Source organism: Nuphar pumila, chromosome 7, assembly GCF_984573655.1.
Source record: "Nuphar pumila chromosome 7, dmNupPumi1.hap1.1, whole genome shotgun sequence".
Taxonomy (NCBI): domain Eukaryota; kingdom Viridiplantae; phylum Streptophyta; class Magnoliopsida; order Nymphaeales; family Nymphaeaceae; genus Nuphar; species Nuphar pumila.
The window spans coordinates 90,552,605-90,570,850 of NC_143255.1; the positions used below are offsets into that span (position 1 = coordinate 90,552,605).

The window sequence follows — 18,246 nt, forward strand, 5'->3', positions numbered from 1 at the left end:
GTTTATATGTAAAAATCCAAACAGATCGGACCCGTTCCACACTCGAATGCAAATCGTGCAGAAGGTGCTGGCCCGAACCCAACTTCAAATCCAAAAAGACATTTTTATAGGACACGAGAGGACAAGATTAGACACGTAGACACTGTCACTGACGTGCAGATAATATTTTAATACTATATATTTTAATAAAAATGCATTTTTCAAAAATATAAAAAAAGTTTTTTATTGATTAGAAAGTAAAAAATCTCGTGCCCTCATGTCCCATTTTACAAAAAAAATTGTGTTATTTACAAGTCGAAGGCGCACCACGCGTCCTCGTGTCCACGTTTCTTTGTAACATAACACGTCCCGGCCTATTTTAAGAGCCAAATCATAGGGCAGCGTTTCAAATTCGGTCGGAGTTCTATCCGGATCTGATCCGTTTCACAAATTCAGGACGCCAGTACGGGTCCGGTTCAACAAATATCGGATGAAGACGACCCGACGCCGACTGGAAAACCGGCGTCTCGGAAACCGCTTCTCCGCACGCAAACAGTTTGCTGCCACTTTTCGTGCAAAGTTTCCCGCTTTCCGACGCTCTTCCGCCGGTTTTAAAAAAAACCGCCCTTCTTTCCCGCTATAAAACTCCCTTCTCCCCCCTCCCCCTTCATTCAAAACACCGCCGGAAAGAACAAGGGTTCCCGTCGGTGCAGACCTCCACAGGAAGGAGGGAAAGACAAGAGTTATCCGGCACCATTACCCGGATTTCTGTCATGGAGGACGGCGACCATTCTTTCATGTCCCCACCGGTGGAGCTCCGCTGCAGGAGGAGCGACGGTAAGTCGTGGCGATGCCAAAACTGGCGGATCCACGAGCAAGCGTACTGCCAGGATCACTACCTATACGTGCAGAAGATGTTGGCGAAGATGAGGGCGAAGACTAGGGCTACGGATTCGGAGACGATGGAGATGTTGCAGAGGGTGGGGAAGAAGAGGAAGCGGGGGAGGAAGGCTAGGGTTAGAGAAGAAGGCGTCGCTGCGGTCGTGGATTCTGCGGGTAAAGAGGCCAAGCGCCCTTGGAAGGAGGGCTATTCGGAGGGCAATGCGAAGAAGGGCGAGGACCGGAAGAATGCAAAGAAAAGGGGGAGGAAACGGAAGAGAGGGAAGGTTGCTGCTGATGAGGGTTCGAAGCTGGGATTAGGCGTCCACTCCGACCCGGGTTGGAATGCAGGGAAGGAGATGGATTGGAGCGACTGCGGGACGAGAATTACTCGGTATCAGGTGAAGAAGGTTTCCGAAGTGCCCCAGGTAAGCTCCTGTTTTCTTCGTCATGGATATCTTCTCGCAGTCTATTTTATGCTGCTCAGTGTTTTGTTGACTGTGTTTCTTGATTTTGTTTATTGCTCCTTTTTTTTTTCTCTTTTCTCTTGTCTTGTTGTTATTTCTTTTTTAATTGGTTTGGATTGGTGATGATTGTTCAATTGTTATTGGTTTAGGTTTCTGGAGTGAAGCGTGTGAAAGCGAAACCGGGCGAGAGTAACATGTGCCATCAGTGCCAAAGGAGCGACAAGGAGAGGGTCGTCCATTGCAAGAAATGTAAACGAAAGCGCTACTGCATACATTGTGTAAGAACCTGGTACGTCTATATTCTGTCGTTCATTCTTGCCACTTTGACCCGAATTCTCTAATCTAGAAATATATAATTGTGCATTTTCACTATTTATTTAATGCACAAGAAAAGATGGTTCTTTCTTTGCATTTCCTTTTTTCCTTTTTTTTGGTTAAAATTCATATTATTCTTTCTTGTTTTGTTTTTGGTTGATTAATTTAAATATGGTGGCCAAAGTGTTCCTCTTGAGTTCATGCTGTTACCAATCCACTCTTAGAAGTTACTTGTTTGCTTAGTTGTCAAAAGCGTTAGTCGGAGCTTGTGAAAGACTTTTAAAAGGACTCACAAAAAACAAAACACCAAGAATTTTTTTCTTTCAATAAATAGTTAAATTAAGTAACAAACATATGATTGAATGCAATGTGCAATTCAGTATAACATGTTGCAAAATTCATGAAATTGCATAATATTGAACATACACTAAAACTTGGGACACACCATCCTACTATATATATATATATATATATATATATATATAGATAGAGAGAGAGAGAGAGAGAGAGAGAGAGTTATCCTGTCCCTGATTATTTAGGTCATTGTTAGGACCCTCAAAAAATCATTGTCTTTGGATGTTTTATACTCAATTTTAACCCTTAGATTGTTTATGACTGTTGCTGAATGGAGAACATGCAATCGATTAAGCATCTTTATGCTCAGATGTGTATTCTAAAGGGGTAAAAAATCATCTCTTGATATTACAATAAAATTTTATGATAAAACATTTGCGATTTTTACGTCAAACCAATTTAAAACAAATCTTATTTCTCAATGAATAAGTATTGATAAACACATCTAATGTTTCAAATAGAGCATAAAACACTTAAAACCTTGATATTTGGTGAGTCTTAACGATGACATAAAAAAGGGGATAGGATGAATCCTCTTCTCATATATATATATATATATGGGTTAATTTAACATTAAACTAGTTGTGTTTAACATTAGATGGATTAATCCTTATTAAAATCACTAAAAAACCTTTAAAATGGTATTTTTGAAAATGCATACTTTTATGGGCAATATAGGGCCTTTTTTACTTGGAGAGAATTGAAAAGTCAAAACACATTTTTTCAAAAAAATAAATTTATGAATCTTTCAAAGTTAACTTTTTGATATAAAAAGCAATCACATATTTTTTAAAATGCCTTTTAAGGGCATTTTCATCATTTTAATAAGGTTGAATCTATCTAATGTTAAACATAAGTAGTTTAATGCTAGACTAACCATATATACAAATAGATCGATATATAACTAAAAAAATATTTTATATATGTGTGACATGCATACATGTAAACAACAAAAATAAAGAAGGAAAAACTATAAAAAGGGAGAAAACACAAGAAAAAAATAGTGGACGGGTAAGATGAGGAATAAAAAAAGGAAAAAGATAAAACAAGAAGGAAAAAGGAAAAGGGAAGAAGAAGAAGAAGCCGGAGGGGTGTAAGTAGGATGAAGAAGAAACAGGGAAGAAAGAAAAGAAAAGAAAAACAAGATAAAAAAGAAAAGGAAAGAACAAAAAAGAAAGAAAGAAAGCTTTTGGGGCGGGTGAAAGAAGAAAAATAAAGAAAGGAAGGAGGCAAAAAATTAAAAAATGACAATCATGTCCCTGCTGGAGACAACCTATGCAATATAGGTCGAAAAACAGGGCCCTACCGCCTAGACCTAGTCTTCGTAGGCGGAGCCTAGGCATAGTTTTTGACAACTAAGCTTGTTTAGTCATTTTTTCCATAATTTTCAGAAGCTTCTTGCTACATTGCGAAGCTTGTTTCCTTGGAAGCTCACTTCAAGTTCCCTGCTTCCCCGAAAGGAGGGGAAGCTTTGTGAAAACCACTTTTGAATTATGGGAAACTCAATTTCTTTTAGCGGGAACCTTGATTCCCTCTCATTTTCCAAAATGATTTCTTTTTGTTTTTTTAATGTTTCCTTCTTGCCACTTATCACTCGTTTCTCCTTCACTTTATATGTTTTTGTTTTGGAAAATTATATATTTTTTTATAATAAGCTTGCATGTTGGTTTTGTATTTGTAACAAAATCAAGTGAAAAACAAACCATAATGTGCACAAGCACAAGAGCAAGTCATACAAGGGACACTGCGAATTCCAAAGGCAATACAAAAGCACCCAAGTGCATTCTAAATGTGCACAAGCACGTGTCCACAATGGGACAATACACAAGCCAATCAATGCCTAATACATGAGATCACAAGTGGAACCAAAGGGCATACACAAAAGAACACAAGAAAAAAAAACAATATTTATTGAGATAGAATGCTTAGGAAGCACCCCTTTATACACACACTTAAAGGTAGTCTCAAATAGAGTTGTTGGAACAATCCAACAGCTATAAATAGAGCTGATGGATTGTTCCAACAGCTCTATCTAGTCCAAAGAGAACCCAGCTAAAAAGAAAAAAAAAAGAAAAAAAAAGAAAAAAAGGGGAAAAAGTTACAAATAGTCACAACATATTTACATATATAATATATGTACACATATGTATAAATGTATGCAAATATGTGTACATATTCAGGTATGTATACATATACATATACATATGTATATTGTGTGTGTGTGTGTGTGTGTGTGTGTGTGTGTGTGTGTGTGTGTGTGTGTGTGTGTGTGTGTGTGTGTGTGTGTAACTTAACAATATTCACCTCGCTTCCTAATTGCGTCTTCTTGTGCTTCATGTTGCCCTCTCTGTGTTTCCTTTGTATTCTTCATGTACTTGTATAATTGCTTCATAACTGTCCCGTTTCCTGCTTTTTTCACACTCGCTTCCATGTTTTTGGTTCATGTATTGCTTCTTGTATCCATTTCGTTTCTTGGTAATGATGACTTTTTCAGTGTAATCTCATTAGTGCATCAGAACAAAAACTTTTTAATTCAAAACTTAATAATATTTTGTCAGCAGATCGTTTTTGAGTGCTTGTTATCAATTCTGCTGATGCCATGTTTAACTGCCAGCAGCTATGTCACACTAACACTCCATTTTGCCCTCCATGCCCATGTCGACATGTGTGTCCCCGTGTCAACACACTCGACACCTGGACACACCATTTTACCTTATGTACATGCAAGTTTGTATTCAATTTATAATTATATTTTCAGTTTATAACTTTATATTTACAATATATAAAATATTATATATATATATATACACATTTTTTGGAATTGCTGTGTTGTACCCTCCATACCCGCAACTGCACCTGTACCCAGTTGACATAGGCCAGCAACTTGTCAGCTTCCTTTTTTTTTTAAATAAATCCTTTGACATGTAAATATGTTTTGGCTACTTGCTAAACTTCCATTGAATTGGGGCTATTTTCTACCATTAAATTGACAGTAAAAGATTTTGTAGTTTCTGTTATTGTTTGTTTCTAAATTATGAGTAATGGTTTTCTGAATTTTGTTTTGTTATATTGCCATTGGAATTTATCATTGGTGGTCCCTGCAGTGAATTTGGGCATCAATAGTGCAAGCCTCTTGGACTTGTTTGATTTGAATCTTAGTTGTAAAAAATGGGGTACGTGTATATCTATGCCGTACACAGTAGTAAGTGAGGGTTTAAAAAGCTTGTCTTAACTTGCATGATATGATTAAAATAAGGTTACGGGTTTCCGATATTCATTAATGTGGTTTTTACCAGAAGTGCCAATTTATAAAAAAACTGATAAAATGATACCAAATTAGTGTCTTTTGCATTTTCTTTTTCATTTTTAACCAAGAAACCTAATAATTGGAATGGATAATGAGTGAATGAAGTTTGGGACTTGTGCTTGGAGATGATATATCATTATGCAAGAATAATTCGAAGTTTATTATCATTTGTCTGGTGGATTCTAAATCATTTATCACCATTTATTTGCTATGGGCACATTTATTAGTCTTTTATTGCATAATAATTTATATATGACACATAATATCGGAAAGCTTGACTGGTTTGCTTGAGTATGGTGGTGATATTTGTCTGAATACATTGATAAAAATGAGTTTGGTAATCTTTACCAATGCACTGTGATCAAGTTTTTACGAGGCATAGTACAAGTTTCTTAAGTATTTGGGGATGAGTTTCTTAAATACCTGGTACTCTTATCAGTGGAGATGAACTCCATCTACCTGGTGCTGGTACACGTAACACTTGGTGTGTGGTAAGTTTGGGTATATCAAGTACCAATGCAACTATCATCTTAATTTTGCCCATGAAATCAAGTAAGACGGGGGGGGGGGGGGGGGCTTGTGGGTGCGCACACGTGTGTGTGTGGGTGGGTGGGGGGTTGGTTTTGGAGGGGATTGGCAGTGCAGTGGGGTGGTGATGATGGTGGAGTTGAGTTTTTTTTTTTTGGGGGGGAGTTGAGTTTGGGTAGAGATTGCAAATAAAAGAGCATACATGTCAATCAAAGGTGTCATGTTGACCAACTGGATATGGCATATTTGGTTAGGCCACGTTTTCATTGGCTTAGACCCTACAGAGAGTAGGAAGAGGTAGTTTGCAACATCCAAGATGGTATTTATTTATTTTTTAATTGCCAGAAAGGGGGAAATTCTTTGTCATAGGTGCCTTGGCAGTTTTGCAATGTATGGGCCTGATTCAACATTTTGGTAATGGGTGGCTAGAACACAAAACATGTGCAGATGAGGTCCACTCAAGTAAAGTGTTTCAATGAAGTTTCATATAAAGAGATCAGAGGTTTCTGTGGGAGCTATTTTATGAAGTGAAAGTTGTTCTTGTGTTTGTCTGCCGTTACATCACACAAAAAAAGGCCCATGAATGAAGTAGCACTTTCCATAAACAATATGCGATTATTCACAGAGATGCCAACATGTCCTCAGTGTTCAGGGAGTTTCTTTTGTTGGGGATCTTACTCTGCACGCTATTTCATCCACCCCACTGCTTGATGAAATTTTTTACCTGATCAAGAGAATATGTTTCATCTGTTGCATGAAAACATTATTTGTTAAATAGTCGTTTGTGGAAGTTCCTGATGAATACTGGCCCTTTCCATTTTTGTCCATGCTTATATGAATGTTTCTCCTCTCAATGCTTGAGCGGAAGCTTGCCAATCTTACTTGGTCCCTGGTTACCATGTATATCTTACATTTATCATAGAAACTACCACTTGGTATCTGATTGGTTTTGTTTTTGCCAATTATCCCTGCATTTATCACTAGATGGCTTCCCATCCAACCCAGCCTATTTGGTACAGTCTGGGGCATGAGTTGTTGGATCTTTGTTGCTGAAACCCATCATATGATAGATTGGTATTACCTCTTGATTGGGCAGTCTTTCACATATTTAACTATTCTGGTCCTTTAGGATACTGGCTTATCCAGTCATCCCAAATGTATTTATATAATGGTTAAGTTGGTAAGTGAAATTAGCTGTAGGTTCTCTATTTCGTCCCTGTTGATGCCTTCATTTATTTGTGTGTTTTTTCCCTCTTATTTTTTACATTTGAAGTAGCCATTTCTTTCTCGAGGCTGTGGACATTAAGCAACTTTGGTCAAACCAGCGTTTTCTCAAGCACTTGACAGTTCTCTTAGTTGAGCTATAAATTAAGTTTTCTTAAGACAAACTTCAAAATTGAAACTAACTTGTATTTTTGCCCTTCTATGCATTCTTTATTATTGATAAATCAATGGCTTAAAATTTTAGTTCCATCTTCTTGCCATCAGAATTTCTGATCTCACAACCTTTCCTTTTGGTTGTCAACTACAGGTATCCTAAGGTGTCAGAGGATGAGATTGCAATGTGCTGTCCTTTCTGTTGTGGGAACTGCAACTGCAAAGCATGCTTGCGCACTGATGGAAAGCTGAGTTACATGGTAATTGATATATGGTTCCATTATATGCACTTTAACTGGGATGCCTGAATACGTTGCCTTATGTCATCTAACTCATCTCTTATTGGTCTGCAGGCTTCTCTCAGAAAGCAGAGTCCTGATGATAAATCTCTGCATATTCGCTATTTAGTAAGTGTGGTTCTTCCATTGCTGAGGCAAATGAAGCGGGAACAAAATGTTGAGAAGGAGGTTGAAGCAAAAATTCAAGGTATGAGTTATTTTTTTAGTTTTGTTCAATATATATTTTTTAACTTTTACTCTGTTCCAACAGGTGTTCCATTATCTGAGGTGCAGCTAAAAAAGGCAGTTTGTTCCGATGATGAACGCTTGTACTGGTGGTTATTCTTCCTTCCTATCTGTACCTCCTTTGTAGCTGTTCATTGATTTGCTGCTTAGATTTTAGTGCAGTCTTGTAATTGGTTGATTAACGTGACTTTCTTTTTTATGGTTTTGGTGCAGTGACAAGTGCAGTACTTCTATAATGGATTTTCACAGGAACTGTCCAAAGTGCTCCTATGATCTCTGTTTAAGTTGTTGCAGAGAGATACGTGAGGGGCAGTTGGTTGGTAAAGGTTCAGTAGCAGCATTGAACCGTTCCAAAATGCAAGAATCTAGTGCACACAATGAAGACCTTTCAGGGATTCTGGTGAAGGAGGAAAAATCAGATAGAACAAAATCCTGTTCTGACAAAACATGTGTCATTGATGCCTGTGCAATTGATGGTACCATTCAACTGCCTGAATGGAAGGCTAACAATGAAGGACCGATTCCTTGCCCATCAAAGGAAATGGGTGGTTGTGGAGATTGTCTTATGGAGTTGAAGCATATTCTCCCAGAAACAGAGGTTGCTGAGCTGTTAAGAGAAGCTGAAAAAATATCTGATGGCAATGTATTTTCTTTGATGTCAGATTCTTCTTCTCGGTGCCTTTTTTGTGATGAAATGGATATCCTAGCTGGTGATGGAAAGAAAATATTAAGAAAAACAGCTGAGAGAGATGGTTCTGATGACAACTATTTATATTGCCCTGATGCGAGAGACATTCAGCATGAAGATCTCAAGCATTTCCAGTGGCATTGGTCGAAAGGTGAGCCAGTGATTGTACGCAATGTTCTCAATATGACATCTGGTTTGAGCTGGGAACCAATGGTTATGTGGCGTGCTCTTCGTGAAGTTCATAATTCTAAGGGTACTGATCATAGAGAAGTGAAGGCTATTGATTGTCTTGATTGGTGTGAGGTTAGTTTTTCAATTGGCTTAGAAGTTTATTATGTCTGGGATGGGGTATTGCTGTTGGGTTCAATTCCTGGATTTTTATAGCCTGTGGCCAGTGCTTTGTTTTTTTCTTTCTTTCTTTTAATCCCCCCCCCCCCCCCCCCCCCCCCCCCCTACCTGGTGTTGTTTTTCCTGCCACTTTTTTATTAAGGACTACTGTTGTCTTGGGAGCTGATGAGGCTGTCTTATGTATTATGGTTTGCTTTGACACCAGAAAAGAACTTGCTGTCTGTTGCAGTGATTTTCTAATAATCCTTCTTAAGAGATCATTTCGAAGTTTATTCACAAACAAGTGGCGAACTTGAAAATTCTCTGTGTGTGTCATAGTTGCGTAATTATCCTTCTCAAGTCATTATAGGATATTCCTCTTATTTTTTCACAATTTTTTCACAAATGTTTTTTTTTCTTATATGGTTGGTGTGTTCGTTGAGTTTATAACTTAAAGCCCTGTTGTAGATGTTTTTGTCTGTTTGTATTGTGCAATATTTTTCTTTCAAGGTTTATGGGTATTTTTACATGTGTAAGTGTAACCTGTTACTTGTTTTCACTTGTTAGGCTTTATTTCATTTGTTGTTTTTGATATAATGGTTTGTCATATAATCTGCAGGTTGAGATCAACATTCACCAATTTTTTAAAGGTTATACAGATGGAAGAGCACACATGAATTTTTGGCCAGAAATGCTGAAGTTGAAAGATTGGCCGCCTTCAAATTTCTTTGAAGAACGCCTACCACGCCATGGTGCTGAGTTCATTAGTTCCTTGCCTTTCCAGGAGTACACTAACCCAAGAAGTGGTATTCTTAATCTTGCTGCAAGTCTTCCAGAGGGGATCTTGAGGCCAGACCTGGGACCAAAGACATATATTGCATATGGGCTTGTTGAAGAGCTTGGCAGGGGTGATTCTGTAACTAAGCTTCATTTCGACATGTCTGATGCGGTATGCTTGCTTGTTTCAGTATTTGTCTTCACACTTTCAAATTTGAGGATATGTAACGTGGATACTTCTGGAAGGGTTCTGTACACATGTGTACTCGTGTCCGCATGAGTATGTGTACTGGTAGTACTTGATGGGCATGGGTTAGACAAATTTTGGATCTGACTTGATCTAGACCCAACTGCTTATCTGGGATCATTTGCATCCATTTTTATGGTGCATAAAGTGTTGTTTCCATCCATTCTTGTGTGGTGTTTGATGCACAAGCACTTGCATATTACGTACTTTTCTAAAAAAAGGCTACAATATGCATGTGTGTGTTTTGTTAAGTTGTATCATATATATATATATGTATATGTATATGATCTTATATGTATATACATACATAGTATATACATATAAATATACATATGATACATGTGTTCATATCATTGTAATTTGTAAATTTGTAATAGGTAATACCCAATGGGGGTATTTCAGTCTTTTCACTGTATAGGCTGTGCCACTAGGGCCCTAGTGTCTTTGCATATTTTTTTGTTTTCTTTATTTATTTTCTGTTTTGTCCTGTTTTTGTAATGGATAATATTGTCATTGCCCAAATATAGCTGTAGGGAGATCCCAATAGCAATGTTTATAGTAGTTTGGATGCTCCCAACAGCTATATTGGCTCTCCTTTGTGTATATAGGAGTGCTTCCCCTTAGATGGGTATTGCTTTCTCAAGCACCTAATCTGTCAATAGTATTCATTATTTTTACTTCTGATTCAAGCCCATCAGTGGCTTATGTGTATGAGTTTTGTATTGACCCATAGGTGGTCATTGTGTTCTTATAAGTCCATAAGAGACATCTATTTATATTTTTTGCTCTTTCACTACATGTTTTGGTCCTTTTGGAGTGGTGGTGATTTTGAAAATGTGGTACATTCTGGGCCATTGGTTTTTTGAAGCATTCCCCCCCAAAACCTGCCTGCATGTCACAATTGGACCATCTAAGAATTGTTTCCCACTAAACAAAACATGTAGACCTTATTTGTAAGGTTAGATTAATGAGAAACAAAAAAAAAATGAAAAAATAAAAAGATTGATGTGTTCCTACTTCATGGCAAGATGTCCAGAAATGGCCCTACCCCCATACCTATAATTTTACAAATTTTGTCGTACCTGTTCTCATGCCTATGTGACAGATTTGAGGATGCAAATTTTGTTAAATCTGGTCAACTGATGGTTTGAAAAGTTATAAGGCTGTGTTTGGGATCCTTGCATTAGGTCGGGAGAAGCCATTTCCATGCATTGGTACATGGTTTTGAAAAATTATGGTACTTCCAATTCCATAAGTGTTTGAGAACTCTTCTTGGTTTTCTCATGGTTTTGCCAACACAAGGAATTGCTATTGGCTACCAAACAAGCATTACTTTATATCCCAACTCAAGACAACTAAACACTTCTCCCTATTTCCATGCCATAACACTTGCTATGAGTGATCTCCATTAGCAGCTTCTGTATTTTCACCTATGCCCTTTTTGATCTCTCTTGTATCTACCATGGAAAAACCTAGATAAAAGATTTTTGTTTCTCTTTAAAACTAAGATTTTTCCATAAACAGTGTAATGCATCTAGGAGTTAACGAGGTATAGAGATGACATACCTGAATGTGAGATTCCTGATCACCTTCTTCAAAGATTGATCAACTGTACACAGAAAACAAAGTCAGTGTGTGCTAGAAAAAAAAGGAAAAAACTACCCATGAAAGGGAGGGACTGGGATGAAACACAATCTACTCCATGCAAAAAAAAGATAAAGAAAAAGAAAAACAAGGCAAAAGAAGGATATTGGGATGAATGACAATTGGTGGATTTGGTGGTGCTCCTCTCCAACCCTCTTTGCAAAAGAACAAAAACTAGGGTTTAAGCCAAAAAGAAAATAGAAAACAAAAAAGACCGAAAACCCTCTTTGCAAGAGCAGAAAACACACTTAATTACAACATAAAATCGAAAAAAGGAAACACTGTACCTCTGTTTTGTTGGTTGAAGCTGCTCTGTAGTCCTCTGCAAAATTGAAGCTTTAAGCCAAATAAAAGAGGGCTTATCAATGGAGGAAAAAAAGGCTGGTGGGTTGGGTGGAGAATCAATGGTTGTTGGTTTAGGTAGGTTTAAATAGAGGGATGAAGAGTCCGTTGCAAAGAGAGGGTGGGTGAAAATACCTGTGCATAGGGCAGGGCATTGGGCTGGGCGTTCTGTGGAATCTACAAAAACTACCTCTTTAGGTAGGGTGTCCATTTTATGCATTGGGGAGGGTTTTGGGGCTGCCAAAACACTCCCCATCACCCCCAAAACACTCCCCATCACCCTTGATTTGCTAAAATGGTGCTTCCAAAGATCAGAATGCGTTGAGGATTCTTCATCCCACTGCCCATGCACTCCAGTACAACGTTCCCAAACATAGCTTAAATGTTTATGCTCTTCATAGCTATTTTGTTACATGGTTGTTTTGCTAATTAGTATTGCGTTTTCCCTCTCATTATGTCTCATGATTGTATATTTCTTTATTGTTGCAACATGTTACTCATTTGCAGCTTGGGATTATGTTAGGGTTTGTTTGACATGCTAGTGTCTAGACAAAACCTTGCTGTGGGCACAAAATGGGAGTCCTGTATTTGATATGTGCAGGACAGCATGGGATGCATGGGACAACACATGTCCCATGCAATGCATTACAACATGCCAGTGCGGGACACACCGGTTGCACTCTTAGGGGTATGACTGGTGCATTGTGGACAAACTGTTAATATATATATATATATATATATATATATATATATATATATATATATATATATATATATATATATATATATATATATATATATATATATATACACACACCCATCAGGGGCATTTTGGTCTTTTCACCAAATAGGCGTCAATCCCTAATGGGTTGACATTTATTTTGTCTTTTGTACTTTTACTTTTTTATTGTTTTTTTTTCTTTTGTCTTTTATGCAAAAGGAGAACTTTTTTTTTGTTTTTTTCCTTTTGTCTTTTATGCAAAAGGAGCAGCTCATATGGCTGTTGGAGCTGCCCCAACAGTCACATGTTCAACCCCTTATTCCCCCATTGTATTATAAATATCCCCAATGAGCCATGCATTCTCTACTACTCTTTTGAGTGCCTTTTATGGAATAACAATTTGTTATGACCCTTGTTTGGGTGGTTTAGTTGATTCAATCAAGTATTCTACTTGATTAAAAGTGTGTTTTTGCATGTGTATCAGATTCAATCCACTTCATTTCATGGTATCAGAGCCTTGGTGATTCAAAGGCACATTTCTAAAAGAAAGATCGTGACGATATCAAGAGGAGGATCGTGGGATTAGCGGATACACCAAATGAAGGATTGTTGCATCAAAAAACGTGCCATTTCTCAAACAAGTCTTGTATCTCTATCTTTCTCCCTTCTTTTCACTATCTTTTTCTCTACCATTTCTCTTCACATTGTAAAGTAATGGAGAATGAGAGAGAAGTTATAATCTCCATTCCCGTATGCCTAAACGATACCAACTATGTGATGTGGGCATCCATAGTAAAACACAAGATATGAGAAAGGAGTTTATGGGGTTTGGTGGATGGTACCGAAAAAAGCCCAAGCTCATTCTTACGAAAATTGAGAATTAGAAGGAGGTTGCTGTTCAAGGTGAGGAAATGAGTAAAACCGTTTTCGATTATGAGAAAAAATGGAAAGAGTGGAGGATTGACTATTCCAAAATTATTGGATGACTCATCAATAGTGTAGATATTCCTAAATGCTCTAGCTTAACAAAATTTGATTTTGCTAATGATGCTTGGAATTATCTTAAGGACATGTAAAGATATTGCCCACATATTCAATGTCTAAAATAAAGTAATGACTAAAAGAGAGATGCATATTAGAGAATATTACAATGCTCTCTCTCTCTCTTCTATGTGATAAATTGGCTCTTATTGAGCCAAAATGATATTGTCCTCAAGATGTAGAACTCTGTGAAAATCAAATTAATTTTCATATTAAAATGAAGCATTTCTACCAATTTGTGAATGAGCTTAGGCCCAAATTTCACGGAACAAAATCGGCTATCCTTCATAGAGGAGGTGTGCCATCCATAGTCGAAACTCTTGAAGAATTGACTATGGAAGAGAATAGATTAAAGAAGCCATCCGCTTCAAAAGATGATGAAACCGTTCTTGCTATGTCCAAGCCCGGTAATCACACTAGGAGTTACAAGCCTCCTCACTTTGTGAAGAATGAGAATGGGAGAAATTCCAATAACTATGAAAGAAATGATAAAAGAGGAGATTGTGAGTATAAAAAAGGTGGCAAAATCACATCAAGCCTTTTTGTCCCAAAAGAAAGAAAGAAGATCACTGTGATGATAAGCGAGTTGCGTTGGTGGAAAGAAATGATGTAGACAACTCTAAATGCATTGGCTCACTGTTTTTACCTCAATTAATGGAGGCACTACAACCAATGTTCAAAGGTGAAGCTTCTTCCTTATCGGGGCGGCTGTATCCATAAGTGGTGACCCTCGTAAGACTTCTTGGATCTTAGATTTCGGTGCCTCATTTCATATGACTCCAAATGACTCTATATTATCCGAATGTCATTCTAACCCAAATAATTCTTATGTTTCAACCGCCGATTGAACATTTTTAAAGATCAAAAGTTTTGGAACTTTTCGAAAACAACCAAACTTTCACATAACAAGTATTAGAGTTGTGCCAAAACTAAATTTAAACCTTTTATCAGTTTCACAAATTACGGATTATGGTTGCAAAGTTTTATTTTCTTCTAATGATTGTTTAATATAGGATATTCAGTCCGGGAAGCCGATTGGGCAAGGCCATAGAAGAGGAGATCTCTATGTAATGGACAATATTGAGTTATCAAAACAATCTTTTTGTAATTTGGTGGAAAAGAAAGATATAGAAAATTGACACAAAAGACTAGGACATTCTAGTGTGACCAAATTATATTTGTTTACATTTCTTAATAGTTATAAAGAAAAGAATTTGGTTTGTGAAGATTGCATTCTTGGCAAAATGAAAGCTTTGCCCTTTAAACAAAGATATTTTATACCAAAAAAATCCTTTTGAGTTAATACATTTGGATGTATGGGGACCGACTTCTGTTATATCCAAAGGTGAGGTATCATATTATGTTGTGTTTATAGATGACTATAGCAGACATGCTTAGATCTTTTTTCTTAAGCAAAAATCATAAGTATTTGAATGCTTTAAATTTTTTTATTTTTATGCAAAGACGCAATTCAAAACCAATATTCAAATTTTTAGATCTGATCCGGGGAGGGGATTTGTATCAAAAGAATTCAAAAGAATTTCTTGACCTAAATGGGATTATACATAAAAAAATCTTGCCCATACACTCAACAAAATAGTCTAGCTGAAAGAAAGCATAGACATATTGTTGAAACCACTAGAACACTTCTTATATCAAGAAATGTTCCAAAAAATGTTTTGAGTTGAAGCCGCTCTTACGATAGTTTATTTGATAAATAGAATGCCTTCAAAAACTATTGAAAATATATCTCCCATTGCAAAATTGTTTAAAATCTGCCATGATTATAAAAGGTTGAGAGTCTTTGGATGTAAATGTTTTATTCTTACCCATAGAAATGACAAACTTTTTCCAAGAGCAATTCCTTGTGTTTTTCTAGGCTATGCTGAAAATCAAAAGGGATATAGATGCTATGATGTGGAAAGAAACAAGTTATATGTTTCACGAAATGTTATATTTCTGAAAAAATGAAGATGGTTTTAGCAAAGAAAAAATTTAAGAAAACTATGATTATTCGTTTCTTTTTTATCTTATTAATGAACATAATAGGTGTGAAAACATTCGTAATGAGCATGAGAGTGAAAATGAAGACACTCATGATATAAATGAAAATGTAGACAATGGTCTTGATAATATCGACCCGCTTTATACGACCATACAAACATGCACTCGGCGGACCGAAGATCACCCACCATGTGCCTTAGAAAGATACTCACAAAATCAAGATGTAGACTCTGCTAGTATTAGAAAATCAATAAGAATTTCTAAGGCCCCTAATAGATTTGTATCTTATGATTCCTTTGAACCAAGATACCGAGCATGTTTAATAGCTATACACTCATATACTGAACCATCATCCTATTATGAAGCAAAAAACCATCAAGAATGAGTTAAAGCAATGAATGATGAATTAGAAGCTTTACAAAAAGCTAAAATTTGGGAAATTCAAACATTACCCAAAGGACGGAAAACTATAGGGTGTAGATGGGTTTACAAAATTAAAACCAAATGGGACGGAACGTTAAAATCATATAAAGCTCGATTAGTAGCTAAGGGATATAGTCATGAATATGGAATTGACTATGATGAGACCTTTGCTCCAGTTTGACTGACGACTGTCAGAACCCTTATATCTATAGCATCAATTCAAAAATGAGGTATCTTTTAAATGGATGTAAAAAATGCCTATGTAGATGAAGAGGTCTACATGGATCATCCACCAAGTTTTAATTTAGCACATGGAAAAACTCTTAGGCTACGAAAAGCCTTGTATGGATTAAAACAAACTCTCAAAGTTTGGTATGATAGATTCAGTAATCTAATGACTCAACTTTATTTTAATTCTTGTTTTAATGACAATGCATTGTTTGTTAAGTCTTTTAATGCAGGGATAATCATATTGCTACTCTACGTGGACGATATGATAATCACAGGAGGTGATAAGCAGAGAGTAAATCATATAAAAGATGTGTTTAAAGACAACTTTGATATTACAAATTTTGGTTTTTTAAGACATTTTTTTGGTATTGAAGTGACTTACTCACCTCGTGGTTATTTTTTGTCAAAAACTAAGTATGCAACATAGATTATTTAGAGATCAGGACTCTCAGATGAGAAACATGTTGATACTCCAGAGGTTATAAATGCAAAAATGAGGAAGTATGCTGGAGAATCTCTGCAAGATCCAACCCCATACAGACAAATGATTGGAGCTTTGTCTTATCTTTCTATTACTCCTCCTGATATTTTTCATGTTATTCATTAAGTCAGTCAATTTCAACATGCTCACACTATAGTACATATGAGTGTTGTAATGAGAATTCTTAGATATATTAATAACTCTATAAGTCATGGACTGTTTTTGTCATCCTCTCTTTCGTTAGAAGTCATTGCATACTCAGATTCTGACTTGGGAGGGGATGTGAATGATAGATGCTCATCTACTGGTTTATGTGTTTTTGTAGGTGACTTTCTAATCTCATGACGATGCAAAAAGCAACAGAAAGTGTCTCTCCTCAACTGAAGTTGAGTATCACGCCATGACAATGATCACGTCAGAGTTAATATGGCTCCTTCAATTGCTGGAGGACTTGGGAATCCACATCAAAGAACCCTCTAAATTATGTTGTGATAATAAGAGCGTTGTGTATATTGCAAGCAATCATACGTTACATGAGAGGACAAAATATATTGAAATGGATTGTCACCATGTCCTTGAAAAATTTCTGCGAAAGACTATCATATTTCCTTATGTTCCATCACGGTATCAACTAGAGGATTTTTTCACCAAAGTGCTTCCGTCACCCAGATTTCACTTTCTACTTGGCAAACTCTCGGTTGTTCCACCATGAGTTTAAGGGGGGGGGTGTTAATATATATATATATATATATATATATATATATATATATATATATAAACTGAAATATCCATTAGGGGTATTTTGGTCTTTTCACCAAATAGGCATCAGTCCCTAATTGGCTGACATTTTATTGTCTTTTGTACTTTTCCTTTTTTTTTGTTTTTTTCCTTTTGTGTTTTATGCAAAAGAAGCACTTTTTTTTTGTTTTTTTTCCTTTTGTCTTTTATGCAAAAGGAGCACTTTTTTTTTGTTTTTTTTCCTTTTGTCTTTTATGCAAAAGGAGCAGCTCATATGACTGTTGGAGCTGCCCCAACGGGCACAAATGTGACCGTTGGGTGCAGCCCCAACAATCACATGTTCAGCCCCTTATTCCCCCAATTGTATTATAAATAGCCCCAATGGGCCATGTATTCTCTACTACTCTTTTGAGTGCTTTTTATGCAATAACAATTTGTTATGACCCTTGTGTAGGTGGTTTTGTTGATTCAATCAAGTATTCTACTTGATTGAAAGTGTGTTCTTGCATGTGTATCAGATTTAATCCATTTTATTTCACAAACACCACCGATTCTGTCTGTGTGGTGTTTCTCCAGCCAAAATTCTTTCTATGTTCAGTTTTCCAATCTTTGCCCCTGAATGGTGCACTTTACATTGTTCATATTTTTTTATAGAATGGGTTTGTTTATATATGAATTTGTGTGGAGGATATGTTTTTTGTCACAATTGTGTCTATTGAACAATGAAACTGTTGTTAAGTTATATGTATATATAACTATAATTAATAATGTAATTTAGGTTGCCCACCAGGGGCATTTTGTGCACATTAGAAAATAGGTATTTCTTTATTTTCTTTTAATTTTTTGTATTTT

The 18,246-nt window shown here is 36.5% G+C and overlaps 1 protein-coding gene across 1 annotated transcript in view; it reads left to right on the forward strand.

Annotated features, from left to right (window-relative positions):
• The first annotated feature begins 654 nt into the window (after positions 1-654).
• Positions 655-18,246, forward strand: part of LOC149832446 (lysine-specific demethylase JMJ26-like) — a 70,412-nt gene continuing 52,820 nt past the window's right edge. Inside the window, exons 1-7 of the mRNA XM_090012459.1 lie at positions 655-1,286; positions 1,475-1,614; positions 7,361-7,466; positions 7,560-7,692; positions 7,756-7,819; positions 7,944-8,721; positions 9,365-9,694. Coding sequence (XP_089868585.1) covers positions 753-1,286; positions 1,475-1,614; positions 7,361-7,466; positions 7,560-7,692; positions 7,756-7,819; positions 7,944-8,721; positions 9,365-9,694 — 2,085 coding nt within the window. The 5' untranslated portion in view covers positions 655-752. The remainder of the gene's footprint in view (positions 1,287-1,474; positions 1,615-7,360; positions 7,467-7,559; positions 7,693-7,755; positions 7,820-7,943; positions 8,722-9,364; positions 9,695-18,246) is intronic.